This window comes from Ambystoma mexicanum, chromosome 2q, assembly GCF_040938575.1.
Source record: "Ambystoma mexicanum isolate Mex_15411 chromosome 2q, UKY_AmexF1_1, whole genome shotgun sequence".
Lineage (NCBI taxonomy): Eukaryota > Metazoa > Chordata > Amphibia > Caudata > Ambystomatidae > Ambystoma > Ambystoma mexicanum.
The window spans coordinates 1,181,503,846-1,181,518,926 of NC_090924.1; the positions used below are offsets into that span (position 1 = coordinate 1,181,503,846).

The following is a 15,081-nucleotide window of genomic DNA, read 5'->3' on the forward strand; positions in this document are numbered from 1 at the left end:
TCGTAAAGATATTGTAAAGAGTAGGTGACACGCAAGAACCCTGAGGAACACCGCAATGAATAGGGGAGGGAGCTGCGGCAGCGGAAGGTGCAAAGACCCTCATAGATCTGTTGCTCAGGAAGGATTTGATCCAGGCCGCTGCGGAGGGCGAGAAGTTGGCAGCAGAGTGGAGGTGCCTGCAAAGGATCTGGTGGTTAACCAAATCAAATGCGGCGGAGAGGTCGAGGAGTAATAGCATTGCTAATTTGCCCTTGTCCTTCAGGACTTCGATCTGGGTTTTTAGGTCTAATAGAGCCGTTTCGGTCCCATGTCTGGGCCGAAATCCGGATTGTCGTAGACCTAACAGATTGTTTAATTCAAGGTAGTTTTGGATCTGCAGGTAAGCTGCCCGGTCCAGTATCTTCAGCAGAAATGGTACTGTAGTAATAGGTCGGAAGTTTGTGGGTATGCTTGGGTCAAGGGAAGGTTTTTTTAGTAGCGGGATCACCCAGGCGTCTTTAAGGTTGTCCGGGACAATACCTGTTTCAAAGGATGAGTTAATGAAGGTTGTAATGAAAGGGGCTAGGTCATGGGCGGAGTCCTTAATGATGGGAGCTGGGCACGGGTCACCTTGGCAGTTGGATGGTTTCATCCTGAGGATGATGTTTTCTACTTCGGTGACAGTGAGCAGTGCGAAGGTGAAAGGTTTGATGTTGGCAGGGTTGGAGAAGGTGGGCCTAGTAGGGGAGAATGAGCGGTTGTCCCGCCTCAGGCAGTCCTGCTTTTCATTTATTTTAGATTGGAGCATAGAGATTTTGTTTAGGAGGGCTGCTTGAATGTTACCACACCATTTGCTGTCTTTCGTGCAAGTGTCTGGCGGGGAGACTGGGGTTTCAAGCTCTTTTAGGACTCTGAAGAGTACCTTGGAATTAGAGTCGGCTTGCATGATACGATTATTAAGCGATTCTTTTTTAGCAATGATGATGGCGTCTTTATAAGTGAGGGAGGCGAGAAGGAAGCCGTCTTTATGCTCATCAGAAGGGTGGCTTTTCCAACGGTTTTCCGCACAGTATCTCAGCTATTTTGTGAATATGTACCAAGACAATTCAGCCTTTGTGTTAAGTATCACCAAATGTGCATACACCGATTTGCACACACCAATCTTTACTACACCTACATTAGGACTCCTCCTTTCTTATGCTGATAGGTATATCATCTCAAATTGTTACTGCATGACCTGCCTTTAGTCAATGTGTCGACATCCAGAGAGATATGTACCAAGCGTCACAGGTCTCAGGCTAGATGAGCACCAAATAATCACATTTCAGCTATGCCCTTCCCCTCAGTGGCAGATTCCTGTCTTTAAAAGGGGCTGAAGAGCAACAGAGGAAAACGACAATGAACACGTTGTCTTGGACAAGACACGAAAAGAGTGCACTGTCCCCAGTCTCACTCTAGAAGGCAGAAAGCCTGAATGCCCAAGAAACCCAAGAGAGTTTAGTCTTTAGAGTATCTTCAAGAATTGTTGCAGGTTCTTCAGCAGGATTCAGCACTTCATCTTCAGGTCAGGCCTTGTTCCATATGGCAAGTACCAGGAAAGACCCTTTATACTTATGGAAAATGGATAACGGTCCAAAACTCCTATCGGAGAATCATCGCTTCCAAAAATGTTAGCGATCATCAAGTAAGTGTTAGTGGCCAAATTCCTTCTTCCTGGGTAAGCCAGACGTTTGTGCAATGACAAGACTACATGGTTATACTGGACAAAATTGGTCCCGAGTCAATGCCACTGAAAGGTCAAGACATATGATCTACAGCCATATACAGCTATACCTGTAATGTAGATGCTCTCTCACAGCATTAGTGTTCCGGTCCTTATTACTGGAGTATAGAAAGGATGTCGTTAATGCACAGCCCGAGTCATGGCTCATTCCCTGAAAATAATAGAAATGATAACCAGGCAGTTGGGCTCCTCCCTGCCAGGCATGCGTAAAGATTGGAGCACATAGTGTGACAATTGCCTCCTATAATCTAGAGTGCCCACGCACATACATATGGGAAACAATTACCCTGCCCAGAATTTGGAGATCAGAGCATGGCAATTAAAAGTCAAAAAATAATGTTAACCAGGTATCACAAACACATTTTTAAAAAAATGCAGGAATACTGGCAGAGGCCTGCAGATAAGGGCTTTCAATTTAAAACGAGAGAAGTTATGGTTTCTGAACAGATAAGACCCCTAAACCAAGGTCGCATACTATGCATGCAGGATCTGTCTTGTCCTGTCCCAGTCCATCTAAGAAAACCTAGACTTACATGGCCCAGAATTAGAACCGTGAGCTCCACTACCTTTTAGAAATGGCTACCGTGGTTTTCTTCCTTTTTTAATCTTTTTGATTGTTATCAATTTAACTAGTACTTTAACTAGTCAATACAGTTTAATAATGTTAAGTAGTTCATATGTAATAAAATTAAAGCACTTTTAACTATTCTCTAGAATATTCTTTCATTGGACCTCAAATTCCTTAAGCTTTTTCCTCTTGAGCCAAGGTTTCCTTTAAGGAGGCTAAGGTGTGCTCCACCTCTAGGATCTTCAAATTGAACACCAATTTTTCATACGCCTAATGAACATTCAGTTTGTCGTGTTTGCAACATAGTCATTCTTTTTTAGTTTTATCAATTGCACTAATTTAAAAATATGATGGATAAAAAGAGATCACTGTACTAGTAAAACTGCCCACCACGTTCTGCTATACATATTGAGGTCAGGTAGGAACACTGGTTATTTTGCAAGTACTTACATTTGGAGGCCGACAGGATGCCAGGAACGTAGACATGGGCTCCTCGAAGCACAGCACTCCCACACTGAGCTCCAACAACGACCTGAACAGAGTGTTTTTCTAAAGTCGTCCTGCAGTAAAATACCATGACAGTCATCCATTACCCAAAAAAACCATGAAAGCAAACATTTTTTATCGCAGCAGACAAATGAATAACAAAAACATCAAAGACTTCACAACATGTGTAACGGTGGTATAAAAAGGTCAAATAAAGTTGATGTTTTCTGAAATAAGGTACATTTTCCAATGAGTTACTTTATTAAAATAACGGTTAAGGAGACACATGCTATATGCAATGTCTCTTATGCTTTCCAGATAAATACAAGGTCAGGGTTCGTCGTTCTGCAACTGCACTCTTTTTGAAAAGAAACATTGATGTCTGTAAAAGACCTAGAATTCACTCAAAAGATTGAAAACATGTTTTTGGAGTACAGTAATCTCATTGGTTGGTTAAAGCTTGGCCTCAATGTGGCAACTTATCACAATTTGCTGCCTTTGCTTTTAAGACCATCACTAGAGGACATGATGCAAGTAATTTGAAGTGGTGGGCTTCAGGGTCGGACTGGGGCATAAAATTGTCTCGAGTGCCAATGAAAAAGTGGCCCAAATTTGCAAATGGCAACTCATTGATTTTGTGACAGACTGTTTGTGTAGTACCCAAGGGGTAGGTTTTTGATGAAATGTGATACAAATTGTGCATTTTGAAGAATATTTATTCAGCAACATTGGTCAAAACTACTAGTCGCATCGTGAAGTTAACTTATCAAAGTGGCCCACATAGGCCAAAAAAAAAAGGCCCACTTTCACCAAAACATCTGGCCCACAATAGCATTTTGAGTTTTTGGTTTGTACATTGCCCTTTTGCCCTATAGACCAGCTCGAGCCTGGTGCGCGTTGCTTCCAAACCTTGTGGCGTACGGCTGCAGTGATCTAAGTGCAGAGGGATTGAATACAAGTGTTCTTTCCTGACCTGGACCCTTTTTGGAATTACAGCAGCCTGTATGTTTTTTTATACGGAATACAATTCCCAGAGGCACTACATGCTTTTACGTCCAGGATGAGTGCTTGGAGCAGAACACCTGTGGCTGGTCGGTGGTAAGAGTGATCATGCCAGCAGCAGGCTCTCATTATTACGGAGCTTCAAACTTTTCAAGTTTGCTGCCATCTCACGTTGGTGATTGATGAATGGATTGTGTCTGATGGACTGACCTGCTTGATCCGGAATTCTAATGCCCATTTCCTGATTATTCCTGGATTCGGGGTTTGGTGGGCACTTCAGTGGTTTCACGCCCCTTGGTCTTATTCGGTTTAGAGAAAATCTTTCTCACTGAGCATTGTTTGCATTGCGCTCTTGTCCCTGAACCGGAACGGTATGGCTATGTACCGTAACTTTGTGACCCACCACTAATTTGCACTGAACCCTAGTTTCTGGATCTGATGGCAAAGTATTCCCATTGTCCAGTTCTTATTCCAGTTAACCTTCCTTTTCTGGCATTTGTGGGAGGATAGGAGAGTGGTTTGCTACTCGCTTCCATCCATGCTTCATTTGTTGCACGATTCTGTGTGATGTATGCAGTGGTGTGCCTCTTTGCCTATGCTTCTCTTTCTTTCCTGTAACCCCTAACCATACTTTGCTTGCTGTGTAGACTTATCCGTTATTGCATCCACTACCCTTTGTTACTACAATCTTACATGCTCCGTATTTGTAATTTGGCTAATTTATAGGGCATTACCCAGGTGACCTTTAACATTTCTGTAAAAGCTTTCTTACTCAACCTGGGTGTTGGTCTATAAGCTACTGCTTCTGAGCATGTTCATGATGAGTGATGACAACATGTGTGATTCGAGGCACATATACATAGAATATGCTCTACTGTCTCTCTGCTATACAAAAAGCAGGCACACCACATCACTTGAATGGGGAGTCTAATTAGTTAATGTTATAAATAATACTATTTAATGTTATGCAGATATATGAGGATTCAAAACACATCAAGGCATAAAATAAGTAGTGTTGCATTGCAATGTGCATGCAATTCTGTAGGTATGCAAATTAAATTAAACTTGTTTAGCAAAATTAGCTATTTAAGTTATTCTGCATTCATCTTTTGCCCCCGGGGCTCCCTCTCCACCCTCTTTACTCTGTGCAAGTTCAAAGGGACTAATGGAAGGGGAGAGTGCAGTGCAGCAGTAATCGCCAATTGCCAAAGGCCTGTGTGAGAGTGCTAGGCAGGATGTTCTTTTATTTTTCAAATCATTGCAAACCAGAAGTAAATTGGGAGTATACTGTTATTAAGCTATATGCTGTCTGACAGATCAGTAGGCGTTATTTTTCTTAAAATACAGCCATGCAATTCGATTCCTAACAATGTAAGCTGTTACATAATGCATAATTATGGTATGGTATTGCTAATGTAAAACACTGCATTGTCTCCATGCTTTACAGTAAACTTTAGGTTAGTGTATCTAAATCTCCTAGTGTCAACTAGATTTCATTTTGTTGGGGGAAGATGCATCATATTGATTTTTTGAAAACATTCATGATCAACAGCCACATTCTTTTGATGGCAAATCAAATTCTTTAACCCGCCAGCTGCATACTTATGTGCAACCGTCGCTCAACCCATTAGCTGATCCCATACTTCTTGACATTCTATCTTATCACAATTGTGCTTTATACCAGCTACCTCGAAAGTGAGACGGCCGCAAACTACACTATCCCACCTAGTTTGGCCAGTTCTCTGCCTGCTTCACTATCCAATCTGCTTAGTCTCTTACTTTCTTTCCTCTCACATAATTAAATACACACAGCTAATCAGATGTTTACACAAAGTACTGATTAATAGTTTCATCCAGTCTGTACATCTACAGATCTACTGCAATCCCATGACCAGTAGTAAGCCTCCAGAGCTCGCTTTGTTCTAGGATTATAATTGCAATATATATTAGCAACTGCCCAAGAGACTGCTGCCCAAACAGTTTTCAGAGCATTTTTTACAATATCTATTTATTTGTGCACATTCATGCTGCTAATCTTTTACATGTTTCAGACACTCATCCTGGATTTGCAAAGTCTACTTGCTCACTTGCATAGTCCAGCAGATTTTTGGAAAGGTTACCCTTTGCAGGGGATGTTTGAAACTTAGATTTAACATTTACTTTGTTTGCAGTAAATGCCAAATAGAAGTATCACTGTGCATGGCTGGCCTCTGGATGGCAGCAGCGTACCAAACAAAGTGGTTTGATTGATTGATTTGATTGATTTATTTATAGAGCTCTTTACACCAAGGCGCTGTACAATGCAACAACAGATTACAAAAAAACAATGACACAACAATGGGAGCAAAATTTACATCTTGAATCATTCAACAAAACAGTGCAAAGAGAAATTAACTGAAGGGGGTAGAAAGGGGAGAGGGAAGAGGTGGGGGAGGAGAGGGAGTTGGACAGGGCGAGGGAAAGTTGAAGAGGAAGGGAGAGGAGTAGGAACGGGGAGAGAGGAATCAGGTGATAGGGGAAGTTTCCAAGGGGGAGAATGGAGGAGGAGGGATTTAAGGGAAGTGCGAAATGAGGAGAAGGTCGTAGTAGAGCAGATTGTAAGAGGGAGTAGGTTTCAGTGCATAGGTGGAAGGAGTTGGAATGAGCGGAAACGGGAGGAAGCGCAGGGGGAAGGAGGAACAGTGAGGAGGAAATGGTCAGCAGAGCGAAGGGGGCAGGATGGGGAGTAGAAGGAGAGAAGGGAGGAGAGATAAGGAGGGGCAGGCCATAGAGGGATTTGAAGACAAGGCAGAGAAAGTGGAATTTAAGCTGTGAGTGGAAAGGTAGCCAGCCAAGGTACGAGAGTGAGGAAGAGATGGCGTCACGGGAGGTAAGGAGACAGAGGGTACGAACAGCAGAGTGGTACATGGATTTAAGAGGGGCAAGTTGAGAAGCGGGAAGTCCAAAGATTAGAGAAGAGCAGTAGAAGAGGCGGGAGAAGATGAGAGGAAATTAGGAGTTTGGTGGCGTGGAATGTGAGGGAGGAACGGATTTTGCGTATATTGTAGAGGTGGTATCTGCAGGTGCGGGAGGTGAGTGAAATGTGTTGAGAGAGGAATCAAAAAGAACATCTAGATTACGAGCTTGGGGGGAAATCGGGAGATTAGAGGGAGGAAAGTGAAGGAATGGAGGAGGGGAGGGAGGGGAAGAGAATTAGAGGGGAAGAAAAGGACTTCGGTTTTATCTATGTTAAGAGAGAGAAAGCGAGAGAGAGAAAGGTTTGTGGCGACATTCACCATTTTACAGAACAAGCATTTAAATTTGTCATCCGTTGCTATGGTTTGAGTGCATTTCTCTTAGGTCGGGTAGGTAAACTAAGTTACTCGACCTGCAGGTCTAGCAGAATTTTAAAGAATTTGCAAGGCCCGACTCATCTCCCAAATGTCTTACTTGAGCGGTACATTAAAATGCTGCATTGTTGCACATTTTATGTCTTGGGTTCAAATCACTTCTAGTGACATTAGAAATGATTAGTACAACATTGCTAATCAAATGGGGTTGTTTGCTAATCAAGAACATTTAAATTAGCAATCTGTTAATCAATTTTTGAAAACTAATGTATGCCTTGCACATGCTGATCAAAGAAAGTGGTATTAGCTCAGACAATAGATCTCACGGTCACAAGTCACTAATAGTCAACAGTGCACCGCTTGCACATCAAAAACACTACGGCAGATTTGGAGAAGTAAAATGTTCACACTGGCTGTGAAAGTGTGTTAAGAAGGGAAAGCCATAACTGAAAACTCATGTAAAAACAAGCTAATTTCTTGGAAATCTGCTTAATGTGGGTAATTGCGGCTTTTTTTAAAACATTTTTTTTACAGGAAACAGGAAGGATTTCCTTAAACTGTGTTTCTTACTTTAAACAATGGTTGTGTTAGTTAATTATGTACATTGAAAAGGATGTAAATATGTTTCATCTTTAATAGTGACAAACCTTGGACCAATGACTGGAACAAGCAAAACATCTGGAATATCTGGGTGCTGGAGAACTGGACCAGCAAGGCCTCGAAATTGCTGTGAAGAAAAAAAAACACACAATCAAAAAAAGCCGACAAAGATGCATGGTGCCTCCACAGGACCAGCTGCTTTGCTGTGAATACCGTGGGATAAAAATGCATGTTAAGAAGTTTCAATAATTATGCTGGAAGGCACTAAATTAAGATCATAGCCGGGGTAGAACAAAGCACAAACACTTTCAACTAGGAGGGAACTGGGACAAATTAAAGGCAAGTGATGGTAGATTGATGAACTAGGAAAAGGAAGGAGGAGCCCAGGCCACTAGGAATATTACCTTCTGAATACAAGGTTCCATAATAAATGCTGGGGCAAAATCGTACAATCTAATAAATTCAGAACAAAAAGGGAAGGAAACAGAAAACCATAAAATGGCAGAAGTATTCACAACACAGTCTACAGGTATTTGTATTATCATCATTAGGACCAGGTTAGGTCTACCCCTGGCCTTGAGTGCCATCGAGAAGAGATAGTCCATATATAGGATTTGGAGGGGGGGGTGGAGTCTATCTTGGTTAAAACATGTGAAGAAAACTCTGAGCCTTCTATGTGGACAAAACTGGCCACGATAGACACACCAGCCTCTTATAGACTCATGAACGCTGTGCGCTGGTGTACTCCAGAAGGAGGACGGAGGATGCTTGCAATGCTTTGCATTTGGGTCCAAACTAACCTTCAGACTAAAAAGGACTTTGGGTACGAAACGTACCTGGATGTTATTGCCCCTCCCCCTCATGCATGCACCCTATACCCTGAATTTAAGATGAGTACTCTCAGGCTAGAGATGTTTACTAGCTCATGGGGGATGGGAATCCGAGGATATGTCCTATGTGTGGAGTGGGAATAAAAGAGTAGTTAATTTCATGCTTTTATGCTTGGAGTCGAAAATTCTAAGGTCACGGTATAGAAGGGGAGTGTTTAGGGAGCCAGGGATTAGTTCTGCTCTGGAGGCCTCATCTTACTGAAAAAGTTCAATAGATTTTTCTGATGTGTACCTTTTGTGCAAGTATATACATCAAGCATGGTTAAGTTGGTCCGTAATGGCAGCTATTCATATTCGGGCCGTCCCTGAAAATGTCATACTGTTAGGTAGAATTTTCATCTGGTGTATAATTCTCCCCACTTGGTGAGTCCTCCAGCACTTTTTGCTGGACTAATGGATTTTTTTCTGACTCTCCTTTGAGTGAGTGGAAACTTTTTTTCTCCCTCAATCATTCTGTTCTGTGACTCTGAGAACGCTTTTTGGTTTCTCTTGATGGAGTCTGCTTTCCTCTGTCTTTTTGTTGCATCTATATGCTCCTATTGCAGCACACAGCACCTTCTGTGCAGTGTTGCTGGATGCTCTTTGAGCTTCCCTTCTTTGGTTTGCTTTTATTTTCCTATGCTAACTTTATGTTACCAAGATAGGGGGATACATTTTGCCTTACCTATACCTTTCCTTTGTGAGATCAGCACACACCACATTATGTGGAATGCTGAAAGGATATATATCCCTTTTCTCAGTTCTCCTGTAACTTTCTAGTACAGTGACAGGTCTGAGTGGCTGGTGGTAGTGGATGATTTCTTTCGATTTTGTGAAACTTACATCAAAGGCTGCATTTGCAGCTGCAGTAAGGGACACATGGGGCACCATTGTTCCACAATGGTGACAGTCTTCTTTTTTCGCCAACTCACAACGACTTGTCCTTTTCTTGATCCTTCTTCTGCCGACATGGGTGGGAGAAGTCCTGCTCACTCCTTTGTCTTTGCCGGGCTGACTTGGGTTTGGGAGGACAGGAAACTGGAAGATCACCACAACTACTCGGTTCTTTCTGACTGTGTGTAGTATGCATGCTTATTGGCTGCTGAGATCCTGCATAACAGGCGAACTTCTTGATACTGAAGCAAGAGTCGACCACTGGAAGACCTATTCCGAAGCAGAAACAAGAATTCCTGCTGCCACCTACAGCAACTGCTAAATCCTACTGAGTGACTGTTGCAGCACAAGCCTTTTCTTCTGTGCGACAAGCAAGATCCAGACTTGGACAACTTCCTCCCTTGGACTGGTGGGCCTAACCAATCTGGAGACCAGCTACAGTTTCAGCCATCCTACAACGAGCTGCGACCTTCCAGGCCTGCAATCTCTGAATACCCTGGGACCTCTGCCACTGCTGCAGTGCATCGTTTCGTTGAGTGCTGTTCTGGCTGCAAACTGTGGGCATCTGTCAAAGCCTACATAGACTCCATCACGATCATAGAAGTCCCCTCAACTGAGGCGTGGACCGAAAGAAGAAAGAAAGTCTGCCGCGCGACAACCGTCTGCTCCAAATCCTTTGTCGAGCATCCACAAACAAGTGCCATGAAGATCGTCTGCTGGGCATCCCTGCGACAGACTGACTGCCTGCTCCCTCCAAAAGTTCATTCTTCAGCCATCAAGGCCAGAAAACCGATCCGGCATTGCTGTCACCTCACCTTTGGGGCACGATGGTGACCTTGCTGTTCTTTGAAGAAGGTACTGTCTCACTCCTGGGTACATACCTGGGAAGTTGTGTTGCTGTTCGTTCCTCCTGAGCTTTTAGTCACGTTGGGGTGGACGACCCAAGTGTGTTCTGCCAGGCCTTAGGGCATCCGTCCTTTAGGCCTACCTAGCCCCCCTGAACCCTTTGAATCCAATTTCATTACATACTTTTTACAAAAAGCATTATCTGTGAATTTGACAACTTTGACAGCGTTTGCCTTCCTTTGTTCTGCTGCCTGAATTTTGAGGCTCTCATTCCCCAGATAGAGTTGGACTGCTAATGTTTAGGCCAACACAAAGTTACTTAACCTACTAGTATTGCTATTTAGTAAATGTTGGTTGATGAATGATTTGCTAACCTAAAGCCACTTACCTGTTTATCATCTAAGGGTGTGCACTACTGAATTGTGTACTGCAACAGCAAATGTCTTACTGTATATATGTGTGAAACTTTCCTTACTTGCCTGAATTGCATATTGGGTTTAACATTGCCTTAGCGTTTTTTAATAAATAACCATATTTTTATATAACTATGGTGTGTAAGTGTATCCTTGACTATAAGTGTACTCAAAGGTCGTTGTACTCAACTACAGCCCTTCTCCCTTCTAGACTAATGTTAGGCAAGAATGTATGTAGTAGCACTGTGTGAAACTACACAACACTTGTCCTCTTGGTATTAGACAACCCACCGTTTTGGTATAGGCCTGTACTACACAAGTTGCTGGTGGACTGAGCAGCTAGGCTCATCTCAAGAGGGGTAAATGTGAGCTGTAGAGCTGTAGCAATGAAATTCACAACTACGAGTAGCCAAGTAACACTTATACTCAAGGTTTTAGTTAAAAAAAAATAGGTATTCATTTATTTAACATCAGTTTTTAAATAAGCATTATTTAAAAAGGGCAATATAGGTAAAAACAAATCTACTTTAAAAATACTTTTCCAGAATCAGCATAAGTTTAATAGATACTCCTTTGAGATGCTTTTTACACACTTCCTACACCCGGTGGTGACTTCATTCACAGGCACAGTAATTTACATCACTAGTACACTTTAGTTATCAACTCTGAGGGACAGGAAATATAAAAACCAATGGACTAGAAGAGTCTGCAGGGAGCCAGGACAGCCACAGTCAATTGGAGCACAGTCTATGGAGCTGAGGCACTTTGTAGTTAAAGTTCTGCACAAAGTTAGAGAGTTTTTGTAGAAACTCACTGTATGGTCACAAGCTGTTACACTTGTGGAGGGTAGAGCTGAAATCAACTAACAAAAAGTAGCTCCTGCAAGACTCAATTGAGAAGAGCAAAGCAAAAGACAAAGAGGTAAGTACTCCATGTCTGAACAGTACCTCTGGTTTGAAGAAAATCGGTCCAACTAGCTACTGTCCTTTTGCAGCGATGCAGATCCTGGGTTCCTGACCCTCAGTTGTGGGGACAAGAGGAAGGCCGTGTGGAGGACTCCTGCGGCAGCAATTTGGAGGTCGGCGGCAGCTACAGGCTCTCTTTGGATCAGCAACACTTTGCAGTTTCAGCACACGTTCAACAGCACCACCGCAGATCTTGGATACCGGTTTGGCTTCCTTCACTTGTGTGAGGGGACTCGAGCTCCAGTCGTCCTGCTTCTGGAGGGTCCTTAGGAGACTCCTGGAACTTCTGGCCGGATTGCAGATGTTGCACTCAACTATGGATTTCTCGACCCCAGGCACTCTGTTCCTGCAGCAGCAAAGAAGTACAACCAGTCGGGCAAGATGGTCCAGTGGAGTTCGTCTCGGGTTAGTTGGTCCCACTAACCCATGGGAAGAAGTCGTCCCTTCCGGAGCTTCTCTTGTCTATCAGAAGTTTCAGCACAGCAGTAGGGCTTCACAGGGCAATTTGAAGGTCCAGGGGGATGCAGCAAGCTTTGTTCACAGTTTCTTCGTTGGGTGTTCTTCACAGTGGTCGGCTCTGCCTCTAGTCCCAAAACCCTCGCCTTTTAAGCAAGTGTCTCCCATTAATGCGCAGCCTAGGCTGTCACTCAAACAGCAGGCAGGGTGGATGTCCTAAAAGGACAGCCAGCCAATCAGGAATGGGTCCATTCAGGCATTCCTAGAGACAAAGGATAGGGGAGTTTCGGGAACCTCCCTCACTTCCTGCCCTTCCAGACACAATGGAGCCAGAGGCAGGTTTCAGGACTGAAGCCCGCCAAAGGCAAAACAAACAAAGGACTCAAACCTGGCTTGGCGCGCAGAGTAAAAACCAATACAGACCTCACAAATATAAAATGGCAAAAAAAAAGAACGGGGCCATTTTGACAAAATGGTCACCTGTGGGTGCTATGCTGCAGTTGAGGATTCAGCTTGCGGTAGAAAAGCACAATGGTAGGAAAATTAAACCACTGCCACCAGCAATTTAAAGTAGTGAGGGTAACATAAAACATGTTACATGAGTAGGTATGATAAGGGGCTACTAGGTAACCCACACATACTCCATTTAAGAAGGTATGTGCTGGACCTGCAAAGAGAAAAGATAAGTAAAGTCCATTTCACTTTACTATTCTTGGGAACTGTAGTTCACACAAGAAAAGGTATTTAAACCTAATGAGAAATCTAAAGGATTTCTCAGTGACACTGCACTGAAGGTGCTGGGTGTCACCATACAAAAAGTAGATGCCTATGGAGTTTGTCAGACTCCAAAACAAAGGAAGAATATAATCTAAATCAGGTCAAAACACATGAGTGAGAAAAAGGTCTCACTCACTCCAGGGTTAAAATGAAAAAGTCCTAAAGAAGAGCTACGGTTGAAGAGAATAGCACAGAAATGAGGATTCTCCCTAACAACTAAGCCTGGCTGCTCAGCCGTAGCTACCAAACCTTTCGGGTAGTTTAGGCCAAACCTAAGAGTGAGAGCCATGTACACCTAAGAGAGACTTCTGAACTAAAGGTGGACTTTAGTAAAACTCCATAACACATACTCTTGCACAAGTTATAAGACGTACAATCCTGTAGGCTTGTGATTTTTGATAATTGTGTAAATTGTTGGTATCGAATGATACCTTCTTCCTATAACTTTGGTTTTATCAATGGACCTATGAATAGACTTATGATTCGTTATTTAATGTATTGTACAGTATGAATGTTTTTTGATTTTATGGACTGATGAACTATGTATCTGGATGTTTATACGCGTTTTATCATGTCAGTTTGTATAGCTTTACAGCTAAATAAAACAAAATACATATTGTTATGTGGGTAGTTGGACAATGGTGTATAAATGGCCAAAGGAAAAAACAAGGGAATGTTACTGTTGCAGTACCAATACAAAGCAAGCCTACAGACCTTGATAAACAAAAATATAGCCAATTGCAATAAAACAGAATTTTTACTTTTGGAGCGCCAGGGTATGTTACAGCAAGGTTCAAAGTATCTCCCAGAGGTGAACAGGGTCCTAGATGTCTTGTTCCGTTTTAGCCTACCTCCCTGACACAGTGTCCTGTTCCTGCTGCCACCCAACCCCATCTCACGTGCCATCTCACTGATCCACCACTCACATATGCCTTAGGACCGGATAATGGAACTTGTTGAGCTGGCTGTTAACTAACCTTCTGGAAGGTCCACCCCCTGCGGTTGTTTCTCCTCCCAGACAAACGATGGACTTGCATGTTCTTATTCTCTGGCAATTGGAGTCCCTATGTCTTTAGTGAACACCCTCTTTTCATTCCTCTCTCCAGCTACTTTATCTCTTTCCACCATTGCACCTCTACTATCGTTTCCTACTCCCTCTCACTCGCCTTGATCTTGTCCTCAACTCTGTTCTTCCCTCTACCCCTGTCAGTGATATTCAACTCCTCCAGCCTCTTCAGCTTTCTCTCCCACTCCTTGATGTTCACCACCTGCAACCGCTCTTCTTTGCCTTCCTCCTGGTTCTTCATCTTACTCATTCTGTTCCTCCCACTCACTCTTCGAGTTCTTGACGTTTTAGCTATCTTTGCACCTCCACCAACGCATCCTGTGCTCTCTACACCTCCCGTAGCTTCAATGCTTTCTCTGCCTCTTCACTGCTTGATGCTCTGCTACTCCAACCACCCACACTGCTTCCCTATCCTTGTGGGCTGTTATAATCTCCTGGTTCTCACCACTTAGCCTGGCCTTCTCAATGGCGTGAGCTGTGTCCCCGGATTAGTGCTTCTAGGATTGGCAGGTGCCAAAGGGATTTCCCTGTTCATGTGTGTTTGATTCATTTATACATGTTTTGCTCTGGATGCAGACCGAGAATCTAAAATAGCGGTCCACAATGTTAGTGTTGTCAGAATTGTCCATGCATGGTGGAGAGCAGATGGCCGTCCATGTTGAAGCCCTAGCACCTCCACTGTCTCCTCTGTGCTCTATCTTCGTCAGTAGCGATGGGATATGGCTGTGTACAATATGCATCGGTAAACTTCTTGTTCGATGAAAAAGGTGTTTAGCGTTAGCTCTGTATATCCTGCATTCAAAATACTATTGAAGCAGGTCTGACACCTCAGGTTCTGCTTTTAAGAGCCCGTAGCAAAGCTTGCAAAGATACTTCCAGGTGCAGTGCTGCCAATGAGACTATCCCCTTCTAGCGAATCCATGCACCTTCGGGGGCAAGAGGATTTGCCTATGATAAAATAAACTACTGTTCTGAAGGAGTACAGGGATGAGTAGTAAAAAATCTCCTACTCCGCTCCACACTACTTTTAGACCAATACCGATTGCAA

The 15,081-nt window shown here is 43.2% G+C and overlaps 1 protein-coding gene across 1 annotated transcript in view; it reads right to left on the reverse strand.

Annotated features, from left to right (window-relative positions):
- The window catches only part of NSUN6 (NOP2/Sun RNA methyltransferase 6), a 632,060-nt gene that overhangs the window by 541,172 nt on the left and 75,807 nt on the right, over positions 1–15,081 (reverse strand). The window contains exons 3-4 of the mRNA XM_069648588.1: positions 7,795–7,874; positions 2,781–2,890 (exon numbers count right to left, since the gene is read on the reverse strand). Coding sequence (XP_069504689.1) covers positions 2,781–2,890; positions 7,795–7,874 — 190 coding nt within the window. The remainder of the gene's footprint in view (positions 1–2,780; positions 2,891–7,794; positions 7,875–15,081) is intronic.